Genomic DNA, 27,631 nt, shown 5'->3' with positions numbered 1-27,631 from the left:
TTTAATGGCACAAAGCAGTTAACATCACAACATGTAGATAATCAATGCATGTACGCTAGATCCTATACCAGGGTCTCCAAACCTGATCCTGGTCGGCCGGTACACTACAGAGATTAAGTTGGCTGTTGTCCAATTAATTAAATCTATATAGACTGATCTCAATTATTATATACAATTTTTATGTCCCTAAGGGGTATATTCAAAAAATTTAGAGAGACACTGGGAAAAAAGAAAGGGGACTCCCCACTTAACCATCAGATGAAAAATTCATCACAAAATTCCTTCTGAGGTCTTATTAAGGGGCAATCATAAAAGTTGACTGTTACCCTTGACCTTTCAAATGGAAAACACCAAAACAGACTGTCAGAGGATAATAAATGGTGGAAAACTGTCATCTCATGTCAAATCTCTCAACAATCTTATTTAAAGGTGCAGTGTGTAGATGTTTGCGGCATCTAGTGGTGAGATTGTGAAATGCAACCAACGGCTCGCATCCACCGCTCACCCCTGTCTTTACAGAAGCTACAGTGGCCCACACGGGATTAAGATTTCGTCGTTTTAGAGAGCAAAGAGTAATTACGTTTCTTTTAAAACATAAATTAAGGAATTATATTTACTTAATAATTCAATAAAACAATGTTATTGTGAATATTACAGTTACATGTTCATCATTGTGTCAGTGTTTTTCCGCTAGAACAACAGTGATGAAACGCGATCTGTAGAGCAGTTTGTCCGTTTAGGGCAACTGTAGAAACAACACGGCGACTTCCATGTGAGGGGACCCGCGGTCTATTTAGATATAAACTGATAATTCTAAGGTAATAAAAACAATGATTCATTAAGTAAGGTTATGTATACTATATTGCATTTCTGTCTAGAGATCATCTTAAATATTACACATTGCACCTTTAAAAAATGTAAATCACTCAATTTTAAATGTTTATGTAAAAAACATTAGTAATATTATAATTACATCTCTAGAAACATAAAATTAAATTAAATTAAACATGCAGCCGGAGCACTGGGAAACTCTGGCAACTAATGCAGCTAAACTAACCTGGTCCGGGACTTTCAGTTTGGTAATGTGGTGGTGAGACGCACGGTGTCTGCGCTCCATGTTATTTCATGTAATATCTTAAGAATACACCTTATTTGATTAGCACATCAAACTTGTTGGACCTAATTTTTATTTTTTGAAAGTCTACGCCGTCAGAATTTTCATTTAAAATGAGCAAGTCTACTAGGACAGGTGGTAAACAACAAGCTCACCATGATCGGGCCTGTCAAGAAAGCAGCAAAATGGCGGATAACGAATCCACATCTTCACAGCTTACAATCGCATCCCAAGTTAAGGAGCTTGAAAGATTCAAAAAAGAGATGACTGGGGAATTCGTTGCACTTTTAAACACTTCTCTGGAAACAATTCGGTCTTCAGTCGAATCATTCAGTGCGACCTTAAACTCTGCCGGCGGGTCCAAAAAGTGTTTCAAAATGTTGCTGCTTCATTTACACGACCTTCCTCATATAGTATCAGCTAGTCTCATTTGAAAGCTTAGAGTCTCCTCTTTACGTGGAATACCATAACTTCTAGTTTTATGATTCATAAAGTAGTAAAATTATGCTTAGAATTTATGTTGTTCCACACACAAATTTCCGCCTAACGATTGTGAAGAATTCTTAGAAAGAATGTGTTTTTCTTATATTTTTCACAAAACAGACAAGTCATATATCACAAGAAAGCTCTCATTCTCAAGAATCTGACTATGTAAATCATTTTATTGTGTGACAAACACAGATCAAATAATCTTCAATCGAATCGCGATGTCAGAATATTACCTCAAGAGTAAAATGACGTATTCTATAACTTTCCTCCATATTCTACTGCTTCAGTTAGCCGCAAATAGCCACAAACTAAACAAAAAGCCATTTTATCTTTTAGATTAGGGTCTCTTCTTTCAAACGAGACCATTCTCACGTTTATGCGTTGCTTCATTGCTGAGAAATCCGTTGTTTTGCCAAACGCGCTTTTTCCAAACACTTGCGCTCTTATGTGTGTGCGCTCTGAACCGCTCAAACAGGTGCGTGTGTGTCTGCGGCCGCACTCAGAGCGTCTCAGTAGATCAGATTACAGTCGCCGGCCGCCCGCTGTGCTGAACAGAGCTGTGAACGATGACACAGACGCATATCCAGCGCGTAGAAGAAGAAGTGTCATGGAGAGGTTCCGGGTCACACAAGATGCTTCGACGGTTCGGGGAATTGTGGGATATGTAGTTTTTGGACTCTTTGAGCGTAGATATAATGTCTCAGAGGAATATAGCGGTCGCCATTATCCAAAATAGACGCTAAATGAATAAATAACGGGCCGTTTTCATGGAGAGCAGAGGATCCGCGGCTCATAAGCGCGTCTATAAGTATTACAGCGCTTCTATTCAGGTTTGTTTTATTCCTATAATTACTTTGAAACGTAAAGGACACCAAAACAATCTGCTAAGCTATGTATTGAGTGTATATTGAATATTGACAATAAAGTACAGTAGGTGTTTCAGTAAATACACAGGCAAACATAAAAATGAAACATAATTCAGTCAATAATCATGAAAAGTGCTATGGTACATAGTAAAATAGTATTCTAAGGGGTAATATGCTTTATAAAACCTGTTTTTGCTAAGAAACAGAAGTATACTTTTAGGGGGAAAAAAGTGGGGAAATAGGGGTAAAAGGGGTAATGTGACTCCCTTCGGTTATAATTCAATAACTTTCAATTAGAAACTGTTATATGAAAAAATCTTTTTTCTGGTATATCCTGAGACCTAGTGGAATCAAACAAAACAATTTGCAAAGAACTGAGACACCTAAATCCTGAGTTACAGACTTTCAAAAAAAAACTTTTGAAAAAAAAAATCAAAAAGCGCCTATGATTTTTTTGTTTTTATTGTAGTTTTTGAAACCTATATAATGTTATTTATAAAGAATTACACTGATATTATGTAGTTTAAATGGTTTTCTATACAATGAAACCATTTTTTTTTTATTTCCTCCATTGTATGTGTATAGGGGAACCATTTGAATTTAGGTAGGCCAAATGCAGGCGGAAATCCCCCAAATAGCCGCAGAGCTTAAGGGGTTAAAAGCACAGGCAGCGACGATCAACGAGATGGAAGTGGGCCTTTCAGAACACAGTGACCGAATAACTTAGCTTGAGCTTGATGTAAAAGCTCTTCATTCAAAACTGATAAACACCGAAAAGGAAAACACAGGCTCTTAAAGCTAATATAGAAGATTTGATATCTCGCTCGAAGTGGCAAAATGTACAACTTGTAGATTTACCGGAGGACACTGAAGGAAAGAACCCAAGGGAGTATGTGTCTAACCTGCTTTCCGAGATTCTTGGCGATAACCTAGCAGAACCACCCGAGCTGGATCATGTCCAGCACAGTCTCCAGCCTAAACCTCGCGCAGATGAAACCCCACTGCTTTTGATAATCAGATTTCACTGATACATCATTAATGAAACTGTCATGAGATACTCTAAATCCCAAAAGGACATTTCCTACAAACGCCACAAGATCAAGATGTTCGAGGACTTCAGCATAGAGTTGGCGAGGACACGAGCAGCGTTTAACAAGATCAAGAGCCTACTTTACAAGCAAGGAGTACGATTTGGAATGCTGTACGGCTCACCTCCGAGTGAGCTATAATGGCGCGGAACGGATCTTTGATTCTTCTGAGGCAGTGGAGTCGTTTTCCCAGAAGAACTTTCCTAACTGACTTTGGCAATAATGGACTAATGTGCATTTCCATGATGAGCAGGTGAATTCTGCAGGTTTGAGCTGCGGTAAATAAGATGGCTTTACAATGGGCCGTCAGTTAACGTCCAATATACGTAGACTTTTGAATGTAATCTTTACTCCATCCCGGTCTTCATCTCTCTCGATGCAGAGAAGGTTTTTGACCTGGTGGAGTGAGATTACTTATTCATGGTTTTACAAAAATCTGGATTCAGATCTAAATTCATCTCATTGATTCGTTAACTAAATTCCACTCACTCAGCTTGCGTGAAAACAAACTCTGAAAATTACCCTTATTTCTCGCTTTCTCGTGGCACCCGTCAAGGGTGTCCATTCTCACCTCTCTGTTTTGCTTTGGCTATAGAGCCTCTCTCTATAGCCTTAAAATCATCTTTAGCGTTTTCAGATATTTGTAGAGGGGGAACTTACAGATGGTGTGTTCCTCCCTGCCAACACTTCATTGTTGGTGGGGATACGCACAGTCTGTTTGTGGTCTGCTCGAGAGCGGAGCATGCACAGTCAGTCCTCGTGGGATGAACGTCTTCTGCTGCGACTGCATCTGATTGGCTGCTGACTACGCCAATGGCATTCCCCATAGCGTTCAATGCAGTGTCTCGTTCCCTCACGGAACCAGGGTTACATACGTAACCTGAGACGTTCCCTTCCCTGAGATAGAGAACGATCATCTTTTAGGGGGCGCTATGAGGAACAACGTTATCTCTATCATAGGTAGCAGATGGTCAAAAGGTATCTGTGATGATACCTAAGTGTAGTTGGGCCCAAGGAGACCGGGGTTTTCCCGGAAAGGGGAGCACGCCCTTTCCATCAACCCTTCGCTCATATAGCTGCATAGAAACAGCAATCTCCCCTGCCCTCAGACTGAAGGGGGTAATTCCAAGGGGATTAGCCTTATCAGAGTGTGCCACACTGATGCCGTTCCCCATAGGGCCCCCGAGAGGATGCGATTCAACGTTACCTTGAGAGGGAAGTATGTAGTATATATGCCAGATAAGTATGTAGCGCTGTAATTCTGCCACAGAGATACACTTAAAAACAGAAAGGACAATTTTGACTATGCGCATAAACCTTGCATGCGGTACACTTATTTAAAAAAAAAAACACATTTATTAATGTTACTTAATAAAAAGACAATCATTGAGTGCTTGTTCATGTTTTTGTTACGTGATGTAGCAGTGTCTGACTAGAGGCGTTGACAGATGACATTATTTAAAAAACAATAACTCACACAACATGTTTCTGTATTGAAGAGAGTTTCTTAAATCAGTCTCTATGTACAGTCTGTTTTTAAAATTTTAAAACAAAAAGGTTATTTGAATTGTATGCGGATTCATTTAGATGTAGCTTTAGTGTCCACTGGATGTTTTATATGCTTATCAAATGTGACCCTGGGCCACAGAACCAGTCTTAAGTCGCTGGGGTATATTTGTAACAATAGCCAAAAATACATTGTATGGGTCAAAATTATAGATTTTCCTTTGATGCCAAAAATCATTAGAAAATTAAGTAAAGATCATGTTCCATGAAGATTATCCTAGTATTATGCATTGTTAAGAACTTAATTTGGAGAACTTTAAAGGTGATTTTCTCAGTATTTAAATTTTTTTGCACTCTCAGATTTCAGATTTTAAATAATGTATCTCGGCCAAATATTGTCCTATCCTAACAAACCATATGTCAATAGAAAGCTTATTTATTGAGCTTGTATATGATGTATACATCTCAGTTTTGTCAAATTTAACCTTATGACTGATTTTGTGGTCCAGGGTCACAAAAATATCTTTAAATGAACAAATGCAGACACCATGCAGTAACCAAATGTAATCACTCACATTTCAAGATCTGCTTTGTGCATTAGGGATGGTTTGATACATGTATCAGTACCGTTTGGTTCTCGGACGAATTCCAAATGGAAGTGATCAACCCTATCACCTTTGTGGGGAGACTAAGCGAATCTGCTTAGTGCTGACAGACACGGGTGTGTTTGACTTGAAGCAGCGCTGCAGGCACCGATCGATGTTTGACATCAGAGCAACACAAGAGTTATTACAACGAGAATATAGAACCATCCGCTGTCAAGCGCTTTCGCAGTATTTTGATGTCATAAACAGATCGGTGGCTGCAGCGCCGCTTCAAGTCGAACACACCTGCGTCTGTCAGCACTAAGCAGATTCGCTTAGTTATGCTAACAATAAAAAGACAGTAGGGCTGGACCAGAATATTCGAATATTCGTTCGGTGGGTTGGCATTCGATTTTAAATTTTGAGATTCGAATATTAATTTTTTTTCATACACCTTGCATCCCCCGCGAAACGGTTCTCATTCGCCCTTAAATGAATGAAGAAGATCAGACTACTGCGCCACTAACACAGAAACAGCAAAAAAAAAAAAGAGAGAGAGAGAGAGAGAGAGAGAGAGAAATTGAGTAATATTTAAGAGACACTATAGAGTACAGTCGGTCCCACTTGAATGGTTGAAGCAAAACTAGGGCTGTTTTGCTTCTAGTGCCTTTAATACCTAAATGCATGCATTAGGCCCAAAGCTAAAGGGAGAGTTTTGTTTTCGATTTAAATTATTTTTTTATAGTTTCGGATGATATATTAGTCTTACCTTTATGAGCAAAAATGAAGTTTCACATAGCGCTGGCTGGCGCTTCATGTTCTGCAAAGCGTGCTTATATCTATGGGTTTTAATTGAAATCGTGATGACTTGGTCGTTACTTTAAAAAAACAAAAACTTAAATTTAACAAATAAAAAATGTTCCAAATATATTTCTAAATTAACTTTATAACCTAAGTAAACGAAAATAAATGTAATCACTTTGCTATTAAAAACAGCAGCTGTGCAATGGGGAAGAGAAAGAGAAAACAGACCGGTTCCAGTCAGACTCGGGCCAGTAATTCTGATGAGCTGACGGAGAAGGTCCGGGCGAGGTTTTAGTAATGATTGAAACGAATGTTTGTTTAATAGCCGATTTAACATTCTTATGTAGGCTAGATTCATATTTAAATGTATTATTTATTTGATTTATTTTCGCGTTTTGTAGGCTAAATGTTCACTGACTGAAGAGCTCAAATAAACACCCACGTTTGTTAATAATGTTTGGCCATCATTTATTTTGGGGTTCAAAATAATATACTTAGGCAAGAGTTTTATCAACAAAAAAGAGTTACCTCCAATAGCTATGATTAATACAGTTGTCTGATTGATTTAATAATTTCAGAATCATACAAAAGGAAATTAAGCAGTTTTACTATAAAAACCATGGTTATCTGCCTTTTTATCTATCTTTCTATCATATCCATGCTTGTAAATTGTGTTTTATAGAATATATAATATTTGTGTTTGTCTGTATTTTTTAAAATATATTTCATTCTATGTTTTTACCTGTACATGCACTGTACATGTGGCAGTTTTGACAATAAAGCAGACAAGGGTTATGATGTCCACATATTTTTGTTGAGGAAATGATAGGAAAGATTATGTGGACATTTTAATTAAATGTTTGGTCAATATTAAACAAGGAATTCGATCATCATGTAAGTGTAACAACTGCATTTACCAGGCCTTGTGTCCTTTTCAGGCATTTCTATTAAAATTGTAATGTAAACTGTTAATTTTGTATTAGATTATGTATTTTAACAATGTTATTTAATGGCACTATATGGTCATTATTAATCAATAATCATAATTGCCTCAGTGTTTTAATATAATGCATTTTAAGTCATTTTGTTTACTTAGATCTGCTTGTATTCATATTAAGAAAGATGCGTTAGTCGTGGAATTATTACTGACATTAAAACACTATTAACGTCGACAGAATAAAATAAAGTTTCACAGGATTATGAACGTACCTAAGTGATGCACGGGCTTCATCTTGGGCTTTTTTTTTTCTTTCGTTTCTCGGCGCCGGACTGTTGATGTCTCTTACCAGGACCAGGCATATTGTTCATCAATTATTATCATCATTTTTGGCCAAATAGGCAGCCGTAAACAGAGGTAAAGGCGCGTCGCTGTGCGTAATCACGTGTGCTTACTAGCCTACTCTGCATTCACAGAAAAATGCAATATATACGTTTATATTTTTGTTTATTTGTATATGTATATTATTAATATTAATTTATTATTATAATAGGCTATATAAAAACTAAAATAAATAATAATAAAAATAATTAAAAAAATTTTTTTGAGCAGCTGGGATGGTGCCCCCCTGGGAGTTGGTGCCCTCCGCAGACTGCGTACTCTGCGTATAGGGAGCGGCGGTACTGTAGATATGAATAATTTATTTAGCCCTATATATAAACACCGCGCCATTTTCTCCGTTCTTCTTTTTTAAACAGCCTACCCTTTACGGTGCCATTAAGACTGTGCTAATTTCTGATTTGGGAAAAATGTTAGGCTACCTTATTAAAAGTATTGCACTTTTTGTATCACTAGCGCGGTTTCCGTTCATGAAGCATATAAGCTCTGCCTGGCGCGCCGCATCCAACTAGCAATGTTCTATTACAATTTATTAATTCTGAACGTGTGGTGTGTCCATATTACACCAACATGCAACACTGCACTGCCTTGGGTCCACAGCAAAAATCGTTTGGATGTACTGTTCTCGACATAAAAAAATGCAAACAGAAAGGCATACAGAGATTCCTGCCTTTATTAGAGAGAAGAATGTGTTCAGCCCCTCCCACCGAAGCTTCGAATATTCGATGTTGATTACTACCTAAGCTTCGAAGCTCAAAAAAATGGTATTCGGACCAGCCCTAAAAGACAGCGACATCTGCTGACAGACACCATGCTGTGTTGTAACATAAACATCCCAGCTGAAGATAATGCGGAGATAACATCGCTCCCTTCGCCAAGTGCATTGCAAACGACTACATTATGACCTGCATGTGCTCTAAGTCCCTCCACATATGTGATAGGGATGATCACTTCTATCTGGAATTTGTCAGAGAACCGAACGGTACTGATACATGTATCGAACCATCCCTATTGTGCATAATAAGTAATTTTCTTAGATACTTTTGCATAATTAGCCTAAGTGCTAGAAATCAATGGTTTAATATTAGAAGCAGATATTAGGTTTTAATGTTACTAATTCCATTTTATTGTTACAAATTAAATGCATGATCTCATAATAACAAATGGCCAATGTGAAAGCAGGATCTTCTCAGCTGCACTTGAAGGCAGTGTTTCTATTTGTCATGTGATCTCAACACTTCAATTAAATGTCTCAATATTTCTACACCTGTGTGACATTATTCATAAATATTCATTTCAGGTTTGAGAATGAAAACCAACCTGTTTGTTCCTCAGTATCTTCATGCTTGACTCTGAATGTTTCTTCAATCTTCATGTCTTCACTCTCTTCTTCAATAAACTCCATATTTGTTTGTTCCTCAGTATCTTCATGTTTGACTCTGAATGTTTCTTCAATCTTCATGTCTTCATTCTCCTCTTTAATAAATGCCATCTTTATAATGTGTATGTGAATCTCAGTTGCTCCTCCAGTTTTTCTGTGTTTGAACACTTTGTCCTGTTTAAGATGTGAACAATTAACAGAAAGAAAATCAATGCAAACTAAATCTCTGTGTGCATGAAACACTGAAATTTTACCAATAAATAATAACTGAACACAGAAAATTAAATAAAAGAAATTACAGTTACCATTTAGTTTTAATTAATTTAATATATTAGACATAGAAAACTGCTATTGTTTGTGAAAGATCATTAGACGTGTTTGTTGTTGTCGTTGTATTTCCAGTGTTTTGAGCAGCAGATGTCGACAGTGTGCGGTGATTCGAGCGATTTAAAGCAGTGAATCATTTGTGAAGCGATTGATTCAGTTGAACTGGAGTTTTGAAAAGATTCGTTTCTCCATCACTGAATAAATCCGTGTTTACTATCATCTGATTCACTAAATACGGACTGAAATGAGACGCACCTCTTCTGTAACTCGTGTAACACAATGATCAATTACCTTTACAATGTTTGTAAAAACTATAAAGCAGACTGACCGCGTTGTATTTTGTTTAAACACTTTAAATGAGTAAAACCACAAACCTTTCTTCAGCTCAAACAGCAGGAGCACAGCGCAGATCTATGACGTCACAGCACCAGCTTAAAAATAAAAGTCCTGTTCACAGGCCGCTGTGTCTAAAAAAGTGCACAGGTATGTACATAAAGAACATTCAAATAATAAAACATCCCAGAGGATTGTTCTTACAGAAAAACATACTGAAGTGGTGTTTAATGGTGTGCTGAAAATCACCTCAAACTAAAATATGTACACACACACACACACACACACACACAGCATTTATATTTTATCTTGAATTTTAGGGAATCCATCCCGAACCGGTCAGTCATGTGGTGGTGCAAAAGCCGACAACAGGAGGCAATAGTGGTGTTCGGTCCACATTGTACCAGGCATACTCAGATCAGACAAAATTTAATGTCCATTTTACTTTTCTTGGAAATCAAAATGTGAAATTAAATGGATAAATGGCTTACTGGATCCTTTCTTTAGGACCATTTCCTGACCCCGATTTGATGGCTGCTGGAGCCAGGCTGCATGAGGTGCAACCTCAACCACTCATTGCCCTTGTGTTAGATGGCCTGTCTGAGATAGAGTTGACTCCATCTAAATTTGGCCCTGTTCCACGTGGATCCCCTATGTCATACCATTGTCCACCTGAAACATCAAGTGACATTACACTGCACCACCTGGCTCCCAAATTCCCTGCTCTCCCTCTCTCTTTGGATTGTGCTTTCTCCAATCTTAGCTTTGTGCCAACATTACACCAGCAACTGCACCTACAGTCTTTGCAAGTGTCTCCACAAATGGCCAGTGAACTTGAGAAGGGAACCAGGCAGCAGTCTAGATGTCTTCTAGATGTCAATCTTCTTTACAACTAATAGTCTTTATAACTGCTATTGTTAATTTACTAATTAGTTAATGAAGTATCTATCACACTGCCTCAATGTTCATCCTTGCCTTATTGATACTGATATTGCCTTATTGAAACTGATATTGATACTGTAAATTGTAAAGTAAATTGTAATAAATCAGTTGTCTATTCAATTCATGCCTTTTAATGTCAGTAAATTAAGTTCAGTTGCTCCTGTGGGAATAATAGTTACAAGTATGATACTGTTTTGGGCCTGAAAATTCAAAGTATGCCTGTTGCTTGTAACAGCCATTCCCACTTGGCTTATAGTAGACATGGCATTAAGGGGAGACCACACAAGATAATTGATTAACAAAATATAATATTTATTAAAGTATTTACATAAGTCAGTAAATGTAAGACAAAGCAAAGGTGTCATGCAAATCAGTATTGTCATGTAGTGCAAAAAAGGGAATGGGGAACTGGGTAAAAGAAAATAGCTGCAGCCAGCCAGGACAAAACTGGCAAACAAACATATGCCTGGTCCTAATGAGACCCCTTAACTTTAACTGATTTCAGTAAGTGCTGAAGAAAAAAAATGAAATTTAAATGGAAGTATGTAGGTGGGTGCAGCCAGGCTACATACACACACAAACACAGGAGAAGTAGGTAAGTCCCTGACTAAACAAACAGGAAGACAGAATAGGCAAACAAGTCAGACTTTAAGGGATGTGCCACCGTTTCAGCCAATTTACTTATTTCCCCCTTAATTGTTTAACTCAAGGGGAGATACCCTCCAAATCTCAATCTTCTTCAAAAGACAAAGGTCCTTGAAAATTCACCAAGACACAACAGTTGTGCCAGATCTGGCTGACAGTGCCTATCAGAGTGAGAGGTACGTGAGTCCCAGATGTGATTGGACTTAATACGGCTTATTACCCTTTCCACCACTTTCCTGAGATGTGCTATGGCTTGTGTCTTCTCTGTGTCCTCTTTTGTGAATTGGGCAGAACGCTTGAAGGGTGGGATGATGAGCTTTGCCCCAACACCAGAAAGGAGACTTTCGATGACAAATCCTTTGTCGGCCATCACTTCATCACCTGCCTCATGTAAGGGAAGGATTCCGCTGATCCTTGTTATCTCTTTGTCAGAGATGCTTCCAGTGTACAGCGGTGAGAAAAATGTCACCAAACCATTGGGAGCAACTCCAATAAGTCCCTTCAAGGTTGTCCTGTTCTTGTAGTGGGAGAACGTTTCTGACTGCAGGGTGAGTGAAGACGGTGCCGCCACAGCAATCTCAATGCAGTCCAGTATCACTCGAACACCAGGACAGTACTTCTTGAATTTTCCTGGCATGATAGACCTCACCTTCTCTCTGCTCACCCAAAGAGGAAGTGTCCCCAAGATGAAAAAAAGATAATTGGCCACACGGCTGACAGTGGTAAGACTAACCTGGAACATATCAGCGATGACCTGCTCCGTCATTCCAACAGCTACTCGCATGCAGTAAATCAGGAATTCATCAATTAATGGCATTCTGCGAGGGGGACTGGGACTGTTTTCGCTGTTCCTCTTAGCTTTGCTCTAGTAGACCAGTCGAGAGGCAGATGGTGCAATGGATTCCCAGAAGATCTTAAACACTCGCTCAGATGGAAATTTAGTGTAAAATCGGATCTGGTCATCTGATGCACAATACCGGCTGAAGAGGACAGGGGTTGGCAAGGCTGTCTCCAGCTTGGCTTCCAAGTCTTGGATACGATTCATGCTGTCCTCCAGCAAACCTGTGGTGATTGTGAAGACAAACTTCAGTCCTTAATTCAATTTAGTGAAACTATAAATTATAAACAATATTTTATTTCATGTTACTGTTAGATTGTCCATTTCCATCAACTTTTGAAGCTGATAAAACTTGGAAATGAACAATTAGACTTATTTACTTTTGTCTCTAAGTATGTACTGTAGCCATAAAGAATCATTATTTCACCCATTTGCATTATATAGACTATAGGACAGTCCAAACACAGGTTACATGAAATGGATAACTTGATAGGGAATGCTAATGTAAGGTACCTTTAACAAGCAGGGTGGGTAGGCTAATATGAACATAACAACATTGTCAGGTAAGGCACTGTGATATGAGGTAAGGAATGCTGTTTAAGCCTTAACTTAGCTGTGGCAAAATACTGACAAGCTGTTACAAGCGATTAAAGAAAACAATACACCACTCTACCATGAGACATTTATAGCTGCTTTTCCACTATCGGGTCGAACCGTTCTCTTCGCTTAACCGTTCTGTTCCGTGCTGATCTGGGCCAGTCAGCACAGATACGGTTTCATTTTCCACTGTGGTGCTGATAACGGAACTTTTTGAAATGTAAATACAAATGCATTAGTCGTTGCCTTGGTAACGCAATTGTAATATAAACAGATAAATGGACGACGATCAGATATTTCTGTTTTTGGGACTGCGTTAAATAACAGAAAAAATGACAACTATAAACAACGCAAAAACTAAAATAAACAGAAGGTGAGGACAGGTATAACGTTATCAACAAATGCTGAAGGGATATGCATGTTAACAGAGACGGACACAGAAGGTAAAAACTTAAAAAAAAACGAACACATTTATTGACAGTATTAATGCATGTGCTATGAACGCAGCGTAACAGCTGTTTACTGCTGTTTGATCATATAGCGCGCTTTCGCTTAGCACACACATTCTATCAGCACGGTTTGGCACGGTTGTCTAACCGTACCGTACTAGGCTCAGGTGGAAACACAACTGGAACCAAACCTGACCGTTCTAAGAACCGTTCGGCACGATAGTGGAAAAGCGGCTAATGTTAACGTTTAAGGAGGTGGGATTTCTTACCTGCGGGCGGCAGCGTCGCATAATCATGGTCCAGTTTCAAAGCTTTATTTGCGACGTCTTTCCTCTCGTCTCTTACCGACGTTAACGGCTGTCGCTTTTGGCACCGATCATACACTGACTCCCTTTTTTCTTTAGAGGTGTAATTGTTCCAAGGAAAAAGGCTAGGGACAGACTCTGGTTTCAAGCGGCGAACAGTGATCCCCAAGACGTAGTCCTCTGGTGTGAAGTGTCTGCTGCAGACATGAGTACTCCCCCTTTTAATTGAAAAAGTTGGTCCCGCCGAATAGCTTGAACCCATTTTCCTTTTTCTTCTTCGTTAGCAGGGAAGGAGTGGAAAGATAAATAAGGCTGCTTGTGGGCATTACAAGAACAGCCCGGTATGCTACAACAACTCTTGCTCGACGTTTGCGCCATCTTTGTTGTTTAACTGGTTCCCGGCATACCGGGGCGGAAATAGGTTTACACAGCAATTGCGTATTTCCGGTGCAAAATACAGAAGTTGTGAGAAAGGTCTATGACTCTACAAGGAGAAAGAATAAATGGTTTACTGAAATTTTCTTAAAAAGCTGTTTTTCGTTTTAAACCATTCCTTTAAACAATCTTAATTAATTTTAATTAAAGACATTTGCCATTATACGATATTCAGAAAAGAAAGATAAAGTATGTCATCTTTAGGACTGTTATTATAGGATTAAAATGTAAACACATCTGCAGTAATGCATGGCATTTATATAGAAAAATGTGAATCTCTAAAAGACAGACATTAACAAATACTAGCAACACACAACAACACCAGATATATACGACCAGATGAGCTAATATTGCTAGCGCTCTAAATGCGATTAGCTTCAAACTTTAGCTGTCTATGATAATAAAGCAGCACAAACACTCACTCAAGTATTTAACTTCTGCAGTTTACATGTCCTTTACCAATGTGTAAACTCTTGTACTATTTTTTAAAAGGTAATAATAAATACTTATTGTCTTACCTGATTTAGCCAGTGCTGTATGTTTTCAGAGACTCGAAGATCATGTCTATTTCCTCTGTGTTCCGGTTTTTGTTCTCCGTTGGGATCTCACAATTCAAATTCACACAAAATAAAAATATAACAAGGAAATATAAAATAATTTGGGACCAACTGAATAATTTCGGTAAGCAGCAGCTCTCATACAGTCTACGCAGCTCACAGCCTCACAAGAAAATGCGGTAACGGTCGAATTTTTTTAAATTACAAAGGCGCGCACAGTTTCACCTGTCAGTTTCCTGAATGACAGCCAGATGAACCAATCATGATCAAAGCAGTAAGGTAAAACAACCAATAGGAATTGTTTCAGCATGTGGTAGCGAAATGTTTTTAGTTTTATTGTTGGTGATGATTATAATTAAATACACTTATATTTTATAATGTTTCATGAAATAATAATGTCCATAATCATTTAAAAGGCAAACATTTCTTTGTATGCTGAAGACATGATCTTATATTGATTTATAAGTTAACATTGTTAATTATTATTATTATTATTATTATTATTATTATTATTATTATTTTTATTAATAATATTATAATTTAAACACTTGCTTTTGAAGGCATATATAACTGTTTAGCATTGAAACTTTTATTAAAGTTGTTTTACCATTGAAACAACAACCGACCTAATTTCAAACAAATTTCAACGTTGAATTTCGGTAATGTGTTGACTGATCTTCAACCATTGAGCATTCAACGTCACATCAACGTTGTTTCACTGTTGAAACAACAACTGACCTTATTTCAACCAAATTTCAACGTTGAAGGTCGGTCATGTGCCGGCTGGGTAGTTTTTCATTTATTTTTACGTTTTTATTTTATTTCAGTTTACGGAAATGTTTTCTGACCAATAGTTTTCGTCTTAGTTTTATTTTTCCTTTACGAAAATAACCTTGTTGACATCATCTTTACCGTAACATTACCTCTGTCTTTGTCGTGTTTTTCCTCCTCTTCTTTTCTTTTTTTCCTCCCCTGGGCACCAGACAGTTTGGGACGTTTTGACATGTTGAGCTTGTTGACCCATTAAAAAACAACCACCGTGTAGCAGGTCTTAGGCAAGTAGGCTATATTATTATTATTATTATTATTATTATTATTATTATTATTATTATTATTATTATTATCATTACTACTACTACTACTACTACTACTTAGTAGGCTTTGCTATGCAGTTAAATTAATGTGGGCGTATTATTTTCTGAAGTCATAATACCAACTAGTTTTAAGAATAGTGGAAGTTACACTTTTTTTTCTTCCTCCATTTCTGGGGCCCCCTGGATGTACGGCACCCTTAGCATTTGCCTATGCTGCCTATGCCACGGGCCGGCCCTGCTGCTGCTTTAAAGAAACCACAAATGGTTTTTCACAGAAGTGCCAGAAAGTACCATTTTCAGTCCTACATGGAAACATGTTGTTATATAGACTTTATATGAAGTGTCTATCTCCATGCTCTGACCTTACCAGGCTTTTTACAGTAAATTACTACAATGTCTGTTTGAAGATACATCATTAAAATTATCTATTGACTCACTTAAGTCACAAAGCCTTAGATAAATATCAACTGTAAATAACAGATGAACACCTCAAATCTGTCAAGATCTCACCACTGGCAGATTCACACCACTTCATGATAGTTTTTTCACCATAAGGTCACAGATTGGCCTACAGTTTGGCCTATCATTCAAACATGTTAAGAGCACACATTCAGGAAAAAAAAAACTAAAATGTAAAAACTGATTAACTAACAGCACAACTAAAAGTAACACTGACAATCCTAATGGTGATTTACAAAAATTCAACCTCAATAAAAGCTTTTGTAGATGTATGACCTACAACAACTAGTTGGCAACAGTGTTCCAGTATACTACTGTAAAAATGCCTTATAAGGTCTAACAGTGCATACTTTTCCAGCACTGATTTGAAGAACCTATAATGACACATCAAATTAAAAAAAAAGCCAAAAGTAAATAATAAATAAAGTAAATGTGTTTAATCACATCCTCCCATCAGCAGCTGCAGTATCTCTCATCTGTATCAGTGCAGTCACTGTGACTCTGACTGACGGAGGTTTTTGTACGACTCTTTATCACTGTGTGAACACGCGTTTACTGTTGATGTTGTGGTAACTCTGACAGTAATAATCTCCAGCATCTTCAGTCTGAACTCCACTGATGGTCAGAGTGAAATCACTTCCATAGTCAGATCCACTGCCACTGAATCTAGGTGGAGTGCCTGAAAAAAGGTTTCTTATGTAATAAACGAGGAGTTTAGGAGTTTCTCCAGGTTTCTGCTGATACCAGAACAAGTCATTAGAGGTTAGTCCTACATCCATACTACATTCTATTGTAGCTGTTTGACCGAGCTGGACAGTTTTAACTTTAGGCTGAGTCAGAGTGATTCCACTGGATTCTGAGGAAAAGAAAAGAAAACCAATGAATGTGTAAATCTCATTTATAGCACAATATTGGTATATTAATAATGCTATAAGACAACAAGAGCATAATATTATTGTCAAAAATTGGCATTTCACCTTCAATAAACACTGCAATGGTCCAGATGAGGATGATGTTGTTCATTGTTGATGTTTTGTCTTGTGTGATGATGAAGATTGTGTTGTGTTCTGCTGTCAGTCATGAAGTGTTAAACTCACAGCTCTATAAACACTCTCAGAGCACTGAAGCAGCTGCTGACAATGCAAACAAGTGGGCAGGATTTACTACAGCTTGAGCTGATGACAAAATCAAATACAATAAAAATATAGAATACATCACTTTACATTGACTAATATAGCTGTTTAGTAACAATTGTTGAATCATTTTGCAATAAGTACAACATTTTTGTTGATATTTCACTGACTAATTTGACAGTGTTTTTGTTCGTTATACTGATGCGTATAATCATGAATGAAACATCACACAAAAACTGTTGCAGAAATATCATCCTCACACACATAATTCACCAATGATTTTGTCACGTATCTGGTCTATCCTGTCTTCATGTACTCTTGCACCACACTTCATGGACTTCATTCCCCACAAGCCACTGCTCTAATCACTGCATTCACCTGCTCTCACTTTACTTATTGCTGCACCTCATCACACTGTCTGCATTTAAGCCACTCACACACACAGCCACCTTGAAGTCTTACCGTTCCCTATGGTCGTAATTCCGAGCGTTTTCCCTTGTGTTGGTTTCTCTGTGTATGACTCTGGACTGTGTACCCCGTTGACGATTCCTGCTACCTGCCATTGCGACTATTGCCTGTGTATCGAACTGTTTCCTGGATTTCCTACGTTGTTCCTGTTTTCCTGGTGATCATTCCTGCCTGTTGACTATTCTCAATAAATGCTGCAATTGGATCCACACGTCTCTGACTCTCCTTGTGACAGAAGACTTCGCCGCTACAAGGATCCAGCAGCTAGTATGGTGTCATCCGGTTCCAGCACGAACCCCACTGTACAGATCATGCGTCTCAAGCAGGGTGAGCGGACTATTGAGGAGTATGTGATGGACTTCATCGAATTGGCTAATCAGTCTACTATGGATGATGGCTGCCTGATGATTTTTTTCCGTGGAGGACTCTTAGAGCCTTTGGCTTCACTGATGCCCACGTTTGAACCTGGCTGGACTCTACAAACTTACATTGACTTTGCTCTGCAAATGAGTGGCTCTCTTTTTACTGTGGGAATTCAAGAAGAAGACGACAACAATGTCCCCACAGTAAACTCCAGCTCAGAGCCACCACACAAGATGGCCGCTAGCCCAGAACCACAGCACCCACATTTTACCACGGCTTGGCAAAGGTTAATGTCTAGCGTGGAGGACCCACCGCTGCTGTCGGCTCGAGCAGCTGGTCTCCCAACCAGCCTCCCAGAGCCTCCGCTGGTTCAGCCCAGCCTTCCAGAGCCTCCGCTGGTTCAGCTCAGTCTTCCAGAGCCTCCGCTGGTTCAGCCCAGTCTTCCAGAGCCTCCGCTGGTTCAGCCCAGTCTTCCAGAGCCTCCGCTGGTTCAGCCCAGTCTGCCAGAGCCTCCGCTGGTTCCGCCCAGCCTTCCAGAGCCTCCGCTGGTTCAGCTCAGTCTTCCAGAGCCTCCGCTGGTTCAGCCCAGTCTTCCAGAGCCTCCGCTGGTTCAGCCCAGTCTTCCAGAGCCTCCGCTGGTTCAGCCCAGTCTTCCAGAGCCTCCGCTGGTTCAGCCCAGTCTTCCAGAGCCTCCGCTGGTTCCGCCCAGCCTTCCAGAGCCTCCGCTGGTTCCGCCCAGCCTTCCAGAGCCTCCGCTGGTCCCGCCCGGCCTTCCAGAGCCTCCGCTGGTTCCGCCCGGCCTTCCAGAGCCTCCGCTGGTCCCGCCCGGCCTTCCAGAGCCTCCGCTGGTCCCGCCCAGCCTTCCAGTGTCTCTGCTGGTTCCGCCCGGCCTTCCAGAGCCTCCGCTGGTCCCGCCCGGCCTTCCAGAGCCTCCGCGGGTTCCGCCCAGCCTTCCAGAGCCTCCGCTGGTTCCAGCCAGTCGTCCTGAGATTCCTGTCTGCCCGGTTCTGGTCACGGAGCTCATGCATGGACTGTTCCGCCTCCGCTCCACCACCCTCCAGGTTGTATTAGGTGGTTAGAGCGTCTGGAAGCCGCTCCTTGGGGAGTGGCTCTGTCACGTATCTGGTCTATCCTGTCTTCATGTACTCTTGCACCACACTTCATGGACTTCATTCCCCACAAGCCACTGCTCTAATCACTGCATTCACCTGGTCTCACTTTACTTATTGCTGCACCTCATCACACTGTCTGCATTTAAGCCACTCACACACACAGCCACCTTGCGAAGTCTTACCGTTCCCTATGGTCGTAATTCCGAGCGTTTTCCCTTGTGTTGGTTTCTCTGTGTATGACTCTGGACTGTGTACCCCGTTGACGATTCCTGCTACCTGCCATTGCGACCATTGCCTGTGTATCGAACTGTTTCCTGGATTTCCTACGTTGTTCCTGTTTTCCTGGTGATTATTCCTGCCTGTTGACTATTCTCAATAAATGCTGCAATTGGATCCGCACGTCTCTGACTCTCCTTGTGACAGATTTATTTATTCTGTAAGCAGCAGTCTGTAATGTGTTGCTGTATAACAGAGGAGAATGACAAAGAAGTAGAATACAGCAAATGTAGTCTTTCATAATAAACTCACAACAGAAATTCAAACACAATACTTATTATCATGGCTATTATTAGTACTTATAAAGCACTTATTCTACATGACCATATTCTACATCCCTAATCTGATCCAATACGTAAACTTAACAACTACCTTACTAACTATTAATAAGCAGCCAATTAGGAGTTTGTTAATGGCTAGAATTAGACCTTTAAATCTTGTGTTAAAGGTGTGTTTGAATTTGTGTGAGAAAGAGGTGAGAGTGAGGAAAGATTACAACACATATGTTCATGTAGTACACACATGATGAATTATAGACTGAAGCAAAAATCAATTAGTAGTTAAACAAACCTGCTTGTTAACAGCTGAGGTGTTTCTACTATCAGTGTGTTGAAGTGTTGTTTGCTCTCTCTGCTGGAGTTTTTGTTCATTCGAGTGGAATAGAGGTTTTTGTACGAGCGTTTCATTAGATTGTAGCACTGTGGTGGACTTTTGGTGGAGGAACTAAACTGGTGGAAAAATGTAAGTCTTTCTTTTAAATTCTCCATTAAAAACATACAATTTCGATTTTTTTTCTATTCTGAGAGGATCAGAGTCACTTCACCCTGACAATGCAAATGGGATTTTCAGCCCACACTCCCAGTGTCACTGTTTGATTGCTTACATGATCTGGACTGAAACACACCAGTTTCACTTCTGCTGTAAGTCAAGCAGCCCAGGTGAAAAGGAAATGTATTTAAATAGTACTTTTTGTATAATGTATTATTTTTAAACAATAACCATATTAAGCATATTTAAAGATATGCTTAAGATAAATTTTTAGCTATTTTGAATATATTTAAATAAATCAAATTTTGTTAAATTGGAACCACTTCAAGTACATTTAGTGCAATACATTTTACAATACATTTAAAATATTCTTTAAATACTTAATTTTAATGTGATTCGATAACATTTCAATAACACTTTAGCTAATTAGAAATGCATTAGCATTACATTACTAGTTTATTATTAATCTGCTTTTTCCCTGTTTTAAAATAGTATAAAAGATGCAAAAAATTTTAAACATAAATTATTAAACATAAACATAAAATGCTGGAGTGCATAAAAAATAGTACAGCAGCATTTGTAATATCTGGACCATAATACATAACACATAAAAGATTAATGAAATGCTATGGGAGCTCTTTTTTATCCATTTGTAGAACATTTCAGTTATGCCATACTATGAATATTACATCACTGAATATAAGCATTAAAATGCAATTTTCCAGGGGTAAAAAGTTACTGAAAATCTAGTAAAAGTGTTACAATCACCAGCTGGAGTATCCATGAACTCCAGTAGAGGGCACTCCAGCCCGGACTCTGTGAACTCTATCTTCCCATGTGTTACCCTTGTCTGTGTGTCATATTCTGATTGGTTCCTCTGTTTCATGTGTCCGTTTCCCATTGGTTGGTTTTGTCATGTGTCCCCTTGTGCTCATATTTAAGTCACTCCCTCACTCCTCTGTTGGCTGATTGTTGTTTAGCCTTTCCCTAGTTCCTGTGTTTCCTTTACCGTGTTTTCTAGTTTCCCTGTGTTTTTTCGACCCTGGACTCTTTCCTTCTTTTTGATCATTCGCCGCCTGCCCTGACCCTTGCCTGCTTATCGGATTACTCTTTGATGATACTGTTTGCTGGTGTTCGACCCTGCCTGTCTCGACCACGTTTTGTAATAATTTGTTGTCCTGACCCCTCACGTTACAGAAAGCACTTTTTTTCTTTTCTTTTTTTTTTTTTTTACAATACAATGGAAGTTTATACATTGTGAGAAATATTATGTATTTGTATTTATGCGGTAGTGAATTAATGTGCTTTATAAAGCATACTACATTTTCTAAAAAATGTTTTTTAAAATATCTTACTTTGAAATAAAGATTGAAGCACGTTCATTATGAAAATATTTCAAACACATTGCAGCAGGCCTACACATGATTATAAAGTACTTATAATATAAACCCTATAAAACCTAAGTCATGTTGTTATCTTCTTACACAAAGTACACAAAATATGCTTTAAGTAGTAGTACAATTAAAATAAGATTCAAAAAAGGTATGTTTTCTATAAATACTCTAAAACCTCACTTAAAGTATGCTTGTGTTAAGCATATGACTTAAAAGCTCAACTATTAGCATACTATTTAGAAACATCCAACGCTCCCTCCACCTTCAGTACCATGATTGGTGAGACCCTTGAGCAAGGCACCGAACCCACAACTGCTTCCTGAGCGCTGCAGCAATAGCAATATGAGTACCCACTGCTACGGATGTGTGTTCACTACTGTGTGTGTGCATTATTATATATGCAAAAGACCACTGAAAAATAGGCTAATCCTAACATAACACCCACTATTATGTAATAGTCGCGATCGTTAATAGTTATGCCACCAACATTTGCATAGACCAATCATCAGTAAGGTCAGTACATCAGTAAAATAAGGCGAGCCACTGAAGAGACATGGTTAGCTTAATGCTAGCGCTAGCCTGTTACATTGCAGTACATAGGATTTCACTTACCACATAAACATCCTGAGCATCACTAACAAGCATCTAAACTTGTGTGGTAAGTACTTGTGTCGCTGCAGTATAACGTTACACAGAGCACATGCAATCACAAAAGTGAGAGTAAAATGTCGCGGATTCAAAACGGCAGTTTCAATAAACCGCATATTAAAAGCGGCTAGAGCTCCGTAATTAAATATTTTCCTCCATGTGCGAGCTATTGAGATGAGCAGCTCTGTGAAACAGCCAATCAGAGCAGAGCTCTTTAATATTCATGAACCTTCCAAATAAGGTAATAACAGACCATTTAATTCTAGGGACAAATCCTAGGGTTGTAAATGGACTTTTTTGACCATTTCTGGAGATTTTTTGCCCTTTCCTATGCCATATACCTTCAATGTAAATATCAGAGAACAATTTAAAATATTGTATTAATGCATTCTATGGCACCTTTAATATAAATTTAGAAATGTAAAGTCTCTTTAACTTTGCTCATTTTCATGTTTCATTATCAGCATTACCATACACAGCTGCAGTATCAATAATACACTAGAACAAAAGAGCAAGCAGTGCTGAGTGGACACAAATTCATCTTAAAATTCATCAAATTCATCAACACTTTGAATTACCATTGTGTATGAAATGTGCTATATAAATAAACTTGCCTTGCCTTGCCTTGCCTTAAAGACACTGTTATAGCAATCAAAGAAAAACTGATGTACATCTAAACCTCCATTAATTCTCAATAAAAAACCTTTCTGATGTATAAGTGTGCTAAAGTGCTGTTTGCTCTTTTCTGCTGGAGTTTGTGTGCACTCAAGTGAAATAAAGGTTTTTGTACAAACGTTTCATTAGATTGTATCACTGTGGTACACATTCAGCGGAGGAAGCAAACTGGTGCTCGGTAAGTCTGTTTGTTTTTTAACTATATTAAAAAAATATGAATAATAAATACAAATAAACTGATATATTTATTACAGGTTGTCAGGATCATGGACTGTTTTGTTGTGTTTCTCATGTTTTGGTTTCTTCCTTTGTCTCCCCCTGTTGTTCAGTTTGTATTGGTTTCCCCTTATGCCCATATTTGGACTTCCCCCTCATTACCTTGATTGTTTACACCTGTCCTTGTTAAGTTGCCACTCCCCTTTGCTACCCTTTAAGTAGTCGTTTGTTCCCTTGTCCGGTCTTGAAGTTACGTTGTGGTGTTTGTATTCCTAGATTTCTGTTTATTTTAAAATAAATAAGTTTGTTTGTTTGTACTCCTAGCTCCTGCGTGTTTCCCCCTGGCTCCTCACCCCCAGCACACCATGACACAAGTTTATTTTTCTTTCATTCATTTCAATTGTGTTTATTCATAGCTGTTGTGTGTGATTGTGTTGTGTGTGACGGAGGTTTTTGTACGACTCTTTATCACTGTGTGAACACCTTAGTGCTACCCGGCCAGTGGAAACTCTGACAGTAATAATCTCCTGCATCTTCAGTCTGGACTCCACTGATGGTCAGAGTGAAATCAGTGCCGGATCCACTGCCACTGAATCTAGATGGAGTTCCAGTGTAACGGTTTGATGCATCATATATGAGGAGTTTAGGAGCTTCTCCAGGTTTCTGAAAGTACCAGTCTAAGTAATACACTGAACTGCTGACTTTACAGTTTATTCTTACTTCTTGTCCTTGAACTGCTGTTATTGATGGACTCTGGGTTACAGTGTACTGTCCTCTACTCTCTGAAAGGAAACAAAACAAAAGACAAGACAAGAATTAAAATGATGTATATTTCCCATTTTAAAAGAATTAGTTTAATTGTTGTTATGGAAAATTTACTACAAACCTTGAGCCAAAAGTGTGAGTGTCCAGATGAGGATGAGGATGTTCATTGTTGTAGTTTTGTCTTGTGTGATGATGAAGATTGTGTTGTGTTCTGCTGTCAGTCATGAAGTGTTAAACTCACAGCTCTATAAACACTCTCATGCAAAGTGTCTCTCATGTAAATGTTCTTCACGCACACAACAGGCAGCTGTCAGTCTCAGATCGCAGATGAATTATTTCATTCATGTTTATGTTCTACAAAAAATTATAAGCTTTAATACTGATAATATGAATATGAACTGTAGAAAACAGACAGATAATAATGAATGTTTGATGTTGTTTTAACATGTAAATATTCTCATTCAGCTAGTATTCACATGTATTTTATTCATGTTTTATTTTTTACTCACATTTTATTCATAATTAGTTTTTTGTGTTAATAAAGAAAAAATATATATACTCCATAAATTATATTAAAATCATTTATGCAATTTTTTTTTTTTTTTTTTTTTATGTAAGCAAGATTTTTTTTCTCTCTGTCTTCTTCATTTGAAATAGAGCAGAGCTGGCATCATCTCTCCTACAGTGAGTGTGAAGAGATGTCTACAAAGATCAGCAGCACTGAACACAGATGTCCCTTCAGACTGGAGTCAGAGCTGACGGTGTTCAGGAGCATCAGGTCTCAGGACAGCAGTGCTGGAGTCCTGCAGAAGAACGGTCTGAACAGCTGGAGCAGCATGAGAGACTCCATTCATTCTCCACACTGAGCTTTACTCTCTCTCATCTAACATTTGCTCTGCTTTTCACAAACAACATCAGAATTTTTTTTAGCTATCAATCCTTGGTCAAACTAAGGCTAATAGGCTAAGTGTATCCCATCATGCAATAAATCATAAGACATTTTGCTGAGATCTCACGAGAGGTCACAGAAACCTTTCCAATGTAAGTTAAATATTAATAATAATTAGATATTACATATAATTTGGTAGTAAAACAAAGTGTTGCACTTTTTATTGAAGCAAAGATGAGTATATTTATATTGTAAAACATTTGCAACTGCTTTTTATCACTTAATTAGAAGACCAAAAGTTAAATTGTGACTACTGAACAGTTTAAAATAAAAATAAAGCTTTGTAAACACTTGCATTTTTACAACACCGTAAGTGTTTCCCATCAAGTAATCAAAAGTTCTACACACACTTGCGGTCTTCATGCTCACTTGAACACTTGGGCCAATACAGGAAATATGTTATATAAGTAGTAGATTGGTTAAGTGCAGAGACTGCTAGTATGAGTATTTGGAGAGGGCATCACTTCGCTGTGATTTTCTAGGGATCCTGAAGACCTTGATGAGTTTTCTCACGTGTGTCTGATTAGGGTTGGCGCTAAACTCAGCAGGAACCCTGAACTAAACCTGTGATAACTTGTCCCTGGCACAAAAATCAGACTGAGACGTGATGGCAGGTACAAACATATGCAGCAAGCTTTATTGCGCTCTCCTACAACATTAGAGCATACGGGTATAAATATTTTTTCTGTGCGTCACGCAGGACCTGTGTTTTAAGTAAAACAATAAACATAAAGATATTACAAACTTAATAAACATTTGGTTGGTTTACTTTTAATCAGAACAAAAATAATACTTACTTGGAACATCACATTCCAAATTACTACATTCTTCCCCCCTTAAAAGAAAACACCACCAACCAACTACTTTTCAATATAACCAGTTTACTTCTGTTTCTGTTTCTTTTGTTATTATTATTATTATTATTATTATTATTATTATTATTATTATTATTATTATTATTATTATTATTTCACAACACAAAGTCTTCCAAGTGTTTGGGCTTTTGAGCAGTCCTTTGGGACCTACGCACCTCTGGGACTAAATTCAGGGTTTCTCTCTCAACAGTCCCTGGTTGGTCCTGAGAACCCAAATCCACTGGCACTGTCACAATGTCCCTACCAACAGAGTCCATCCCACTTCCTACAGAGGTGTCTAAAGGCACATCCCCAGACCCCTTCTCCTTTGACTGTAACCCTTCCCCCTCCTTTTTTGTGATCAACATTTTTATTCAAATTTTTTAGTTTCACTTCGGAAGCATCACGATTCATGGTTCAAAACAAAAAACTATGTACAAACAGATGCCATGAAGCTGTCCACTTGTACAATAAAAGAAGGAAAAAAAAAATTTTTTTTCAAAATATATGAGAAATAAAAGTCAGATAGGTATAAGGATGTCAACTTTTTAACCTATCTAGCAACATCACAGCAATATTTGTCCAACTCTGAATAGTATTGTCTTTTGCGCTATTGAGCCTAGCAGTGGTACCTTCCAGCATGGCAATGTCTCTGAAGTATGATAGCCAAATGGAAGTTGTGGGAGTGGAAGGTTCGATCCATAGCTTCAAAATAGTCTTTTTGGCGGCAGTACTTGCAGCTGATAAAGTCCGTTTTTGATGAGCATTCAACTGGAGATTGGAATCATCTAACAATAGAAAAAGTAAGGGATCTCGAGGTATATTTAAATGCAGAAAGTCCGAAAGAATAGAACATACAAATTTCCAAAAATGAACCACCGCTGGGCATTCCCAGAACATGTGCAGGAAAGAGCCTATTGAAGTGCCATTACATAAATGACAATATGGATCAGATCTAACCTTCATCTTATATAGTACACTGGGAGTAATATAGGCCCTATTGATACATTTATAATGTATCATCTGATGTGCAAGATTTTTAGAAGCAGTAAAACATCTGGCCCATACCACATCCCAATCAGGTTGAGCAAAACCATCCCTTTCCCAAGAGTAAATTGCTGGAATATACGTATACTGCAGTAAAAGAATTGTATTATAAATCTTGGAAACTAAACCACTAGAGGGAGTATTAATATCCAACCACTCCCACAGAGGATGCAGTAACACATCGGTATCCCAGGGAACACCGTAAGCCTTTAAAGCTGACCTTAGTCTCAAATATAGAAAGAAAGAAGATCCAGGTAAAGAGAATTCTGCACTTAGTTCCTGAAATGATTTGAGACCATTATCACAATAGATGTCATTCAATGTATGAACCCCAGCATCAGACCAAGCTTTAAAAACAAAAGGTTTGTTACCCGTGCATAAACGATTATTATGCCATATTGGAGTTGTCTTAGTATATAAAAAAGGGCCACCTGTAATTATCTCCACCTTTTTCCATGCATCCAGTGAATGTTGAATAATTGGTCCATAAGTTTTCTTTAGGGATTTTGAAATACCTGAGAAGAGGATATCTTGTAAGCGGACAGGATGAATAATATTCGCCTCCAGAACTCGCCATGGAACTAAAGAATCTGAGTTCGCCCAGGATTTGATTCCCCTTAGCTGAAAAGCTAAATTGTATACTTCAAAATTAGGAAATGACAGACCTCCATCTAATTTCTTACGCTGCATCGTCTTAAGTCGGATTCTGGGTTTTTTCTTCCTCCATATAAATCTAGAAGTAGCCGTATTAAGCTCCTTGAAAAAACTTTCAGGCGGTGGAAGAGGTAACATGGAAAATAAAAAATTAACCCTG

The 27,631-nt window shown here is 38.4% G+C and overlaps 1 protein-coding gene and 1 gene segment (V, D, J or C); both read right to left on the bottom strand.

The window, feature by feature from the left end:
* LOC141334138 (uncharacterized) overlaps positions 1–9,279 on the bottom strand; it is a 133,065-nt gene extending 123,786 nt beyond the window's left edge. The window contains exon 1 of the mRNA XM_073839274.1: positions 9,171–9,279. Coding sequence (XP_073695375.1) covers positions 9,171–9,279 — 109 coding nt within the window. The remainder of the gene's footprint in view (positions 1–9,170) is intronic.
* A 14,391-nt stretch (positions 9,280–23,670) lies between these two features.
* LOC141332993 (immunoglobulin kappa variable 3-11-like) lies at positions 23,671–24,134 on the bottom strand. The segment is given in 2 exon segments: positions 23,671–23,984; positions 24,089–24,134. Coding segments are annotated over 2 exon segments (360 nt in total).
* Positions 24,135–27,631: the final 3,497 nt, after the last annotated feature.

The sequence above is a fragment of the Garra rufa genome, chromosome 4, assembly GCF_049309525.1.
Source record: "Garra rufa chromosome 4, GarRuf1.0, whole genome shotgun sequence".
Classification (NCBI taxonomy): domain Eukaryota; kingdom Metazoa; phylum Chordata; class Actinopteri; order Cypriniformes; family Cyprinidae; genus Garra; species Garra rufa.
This window is presented reverse-complemented; position numbering and strand designations above follow the sequence as displayed.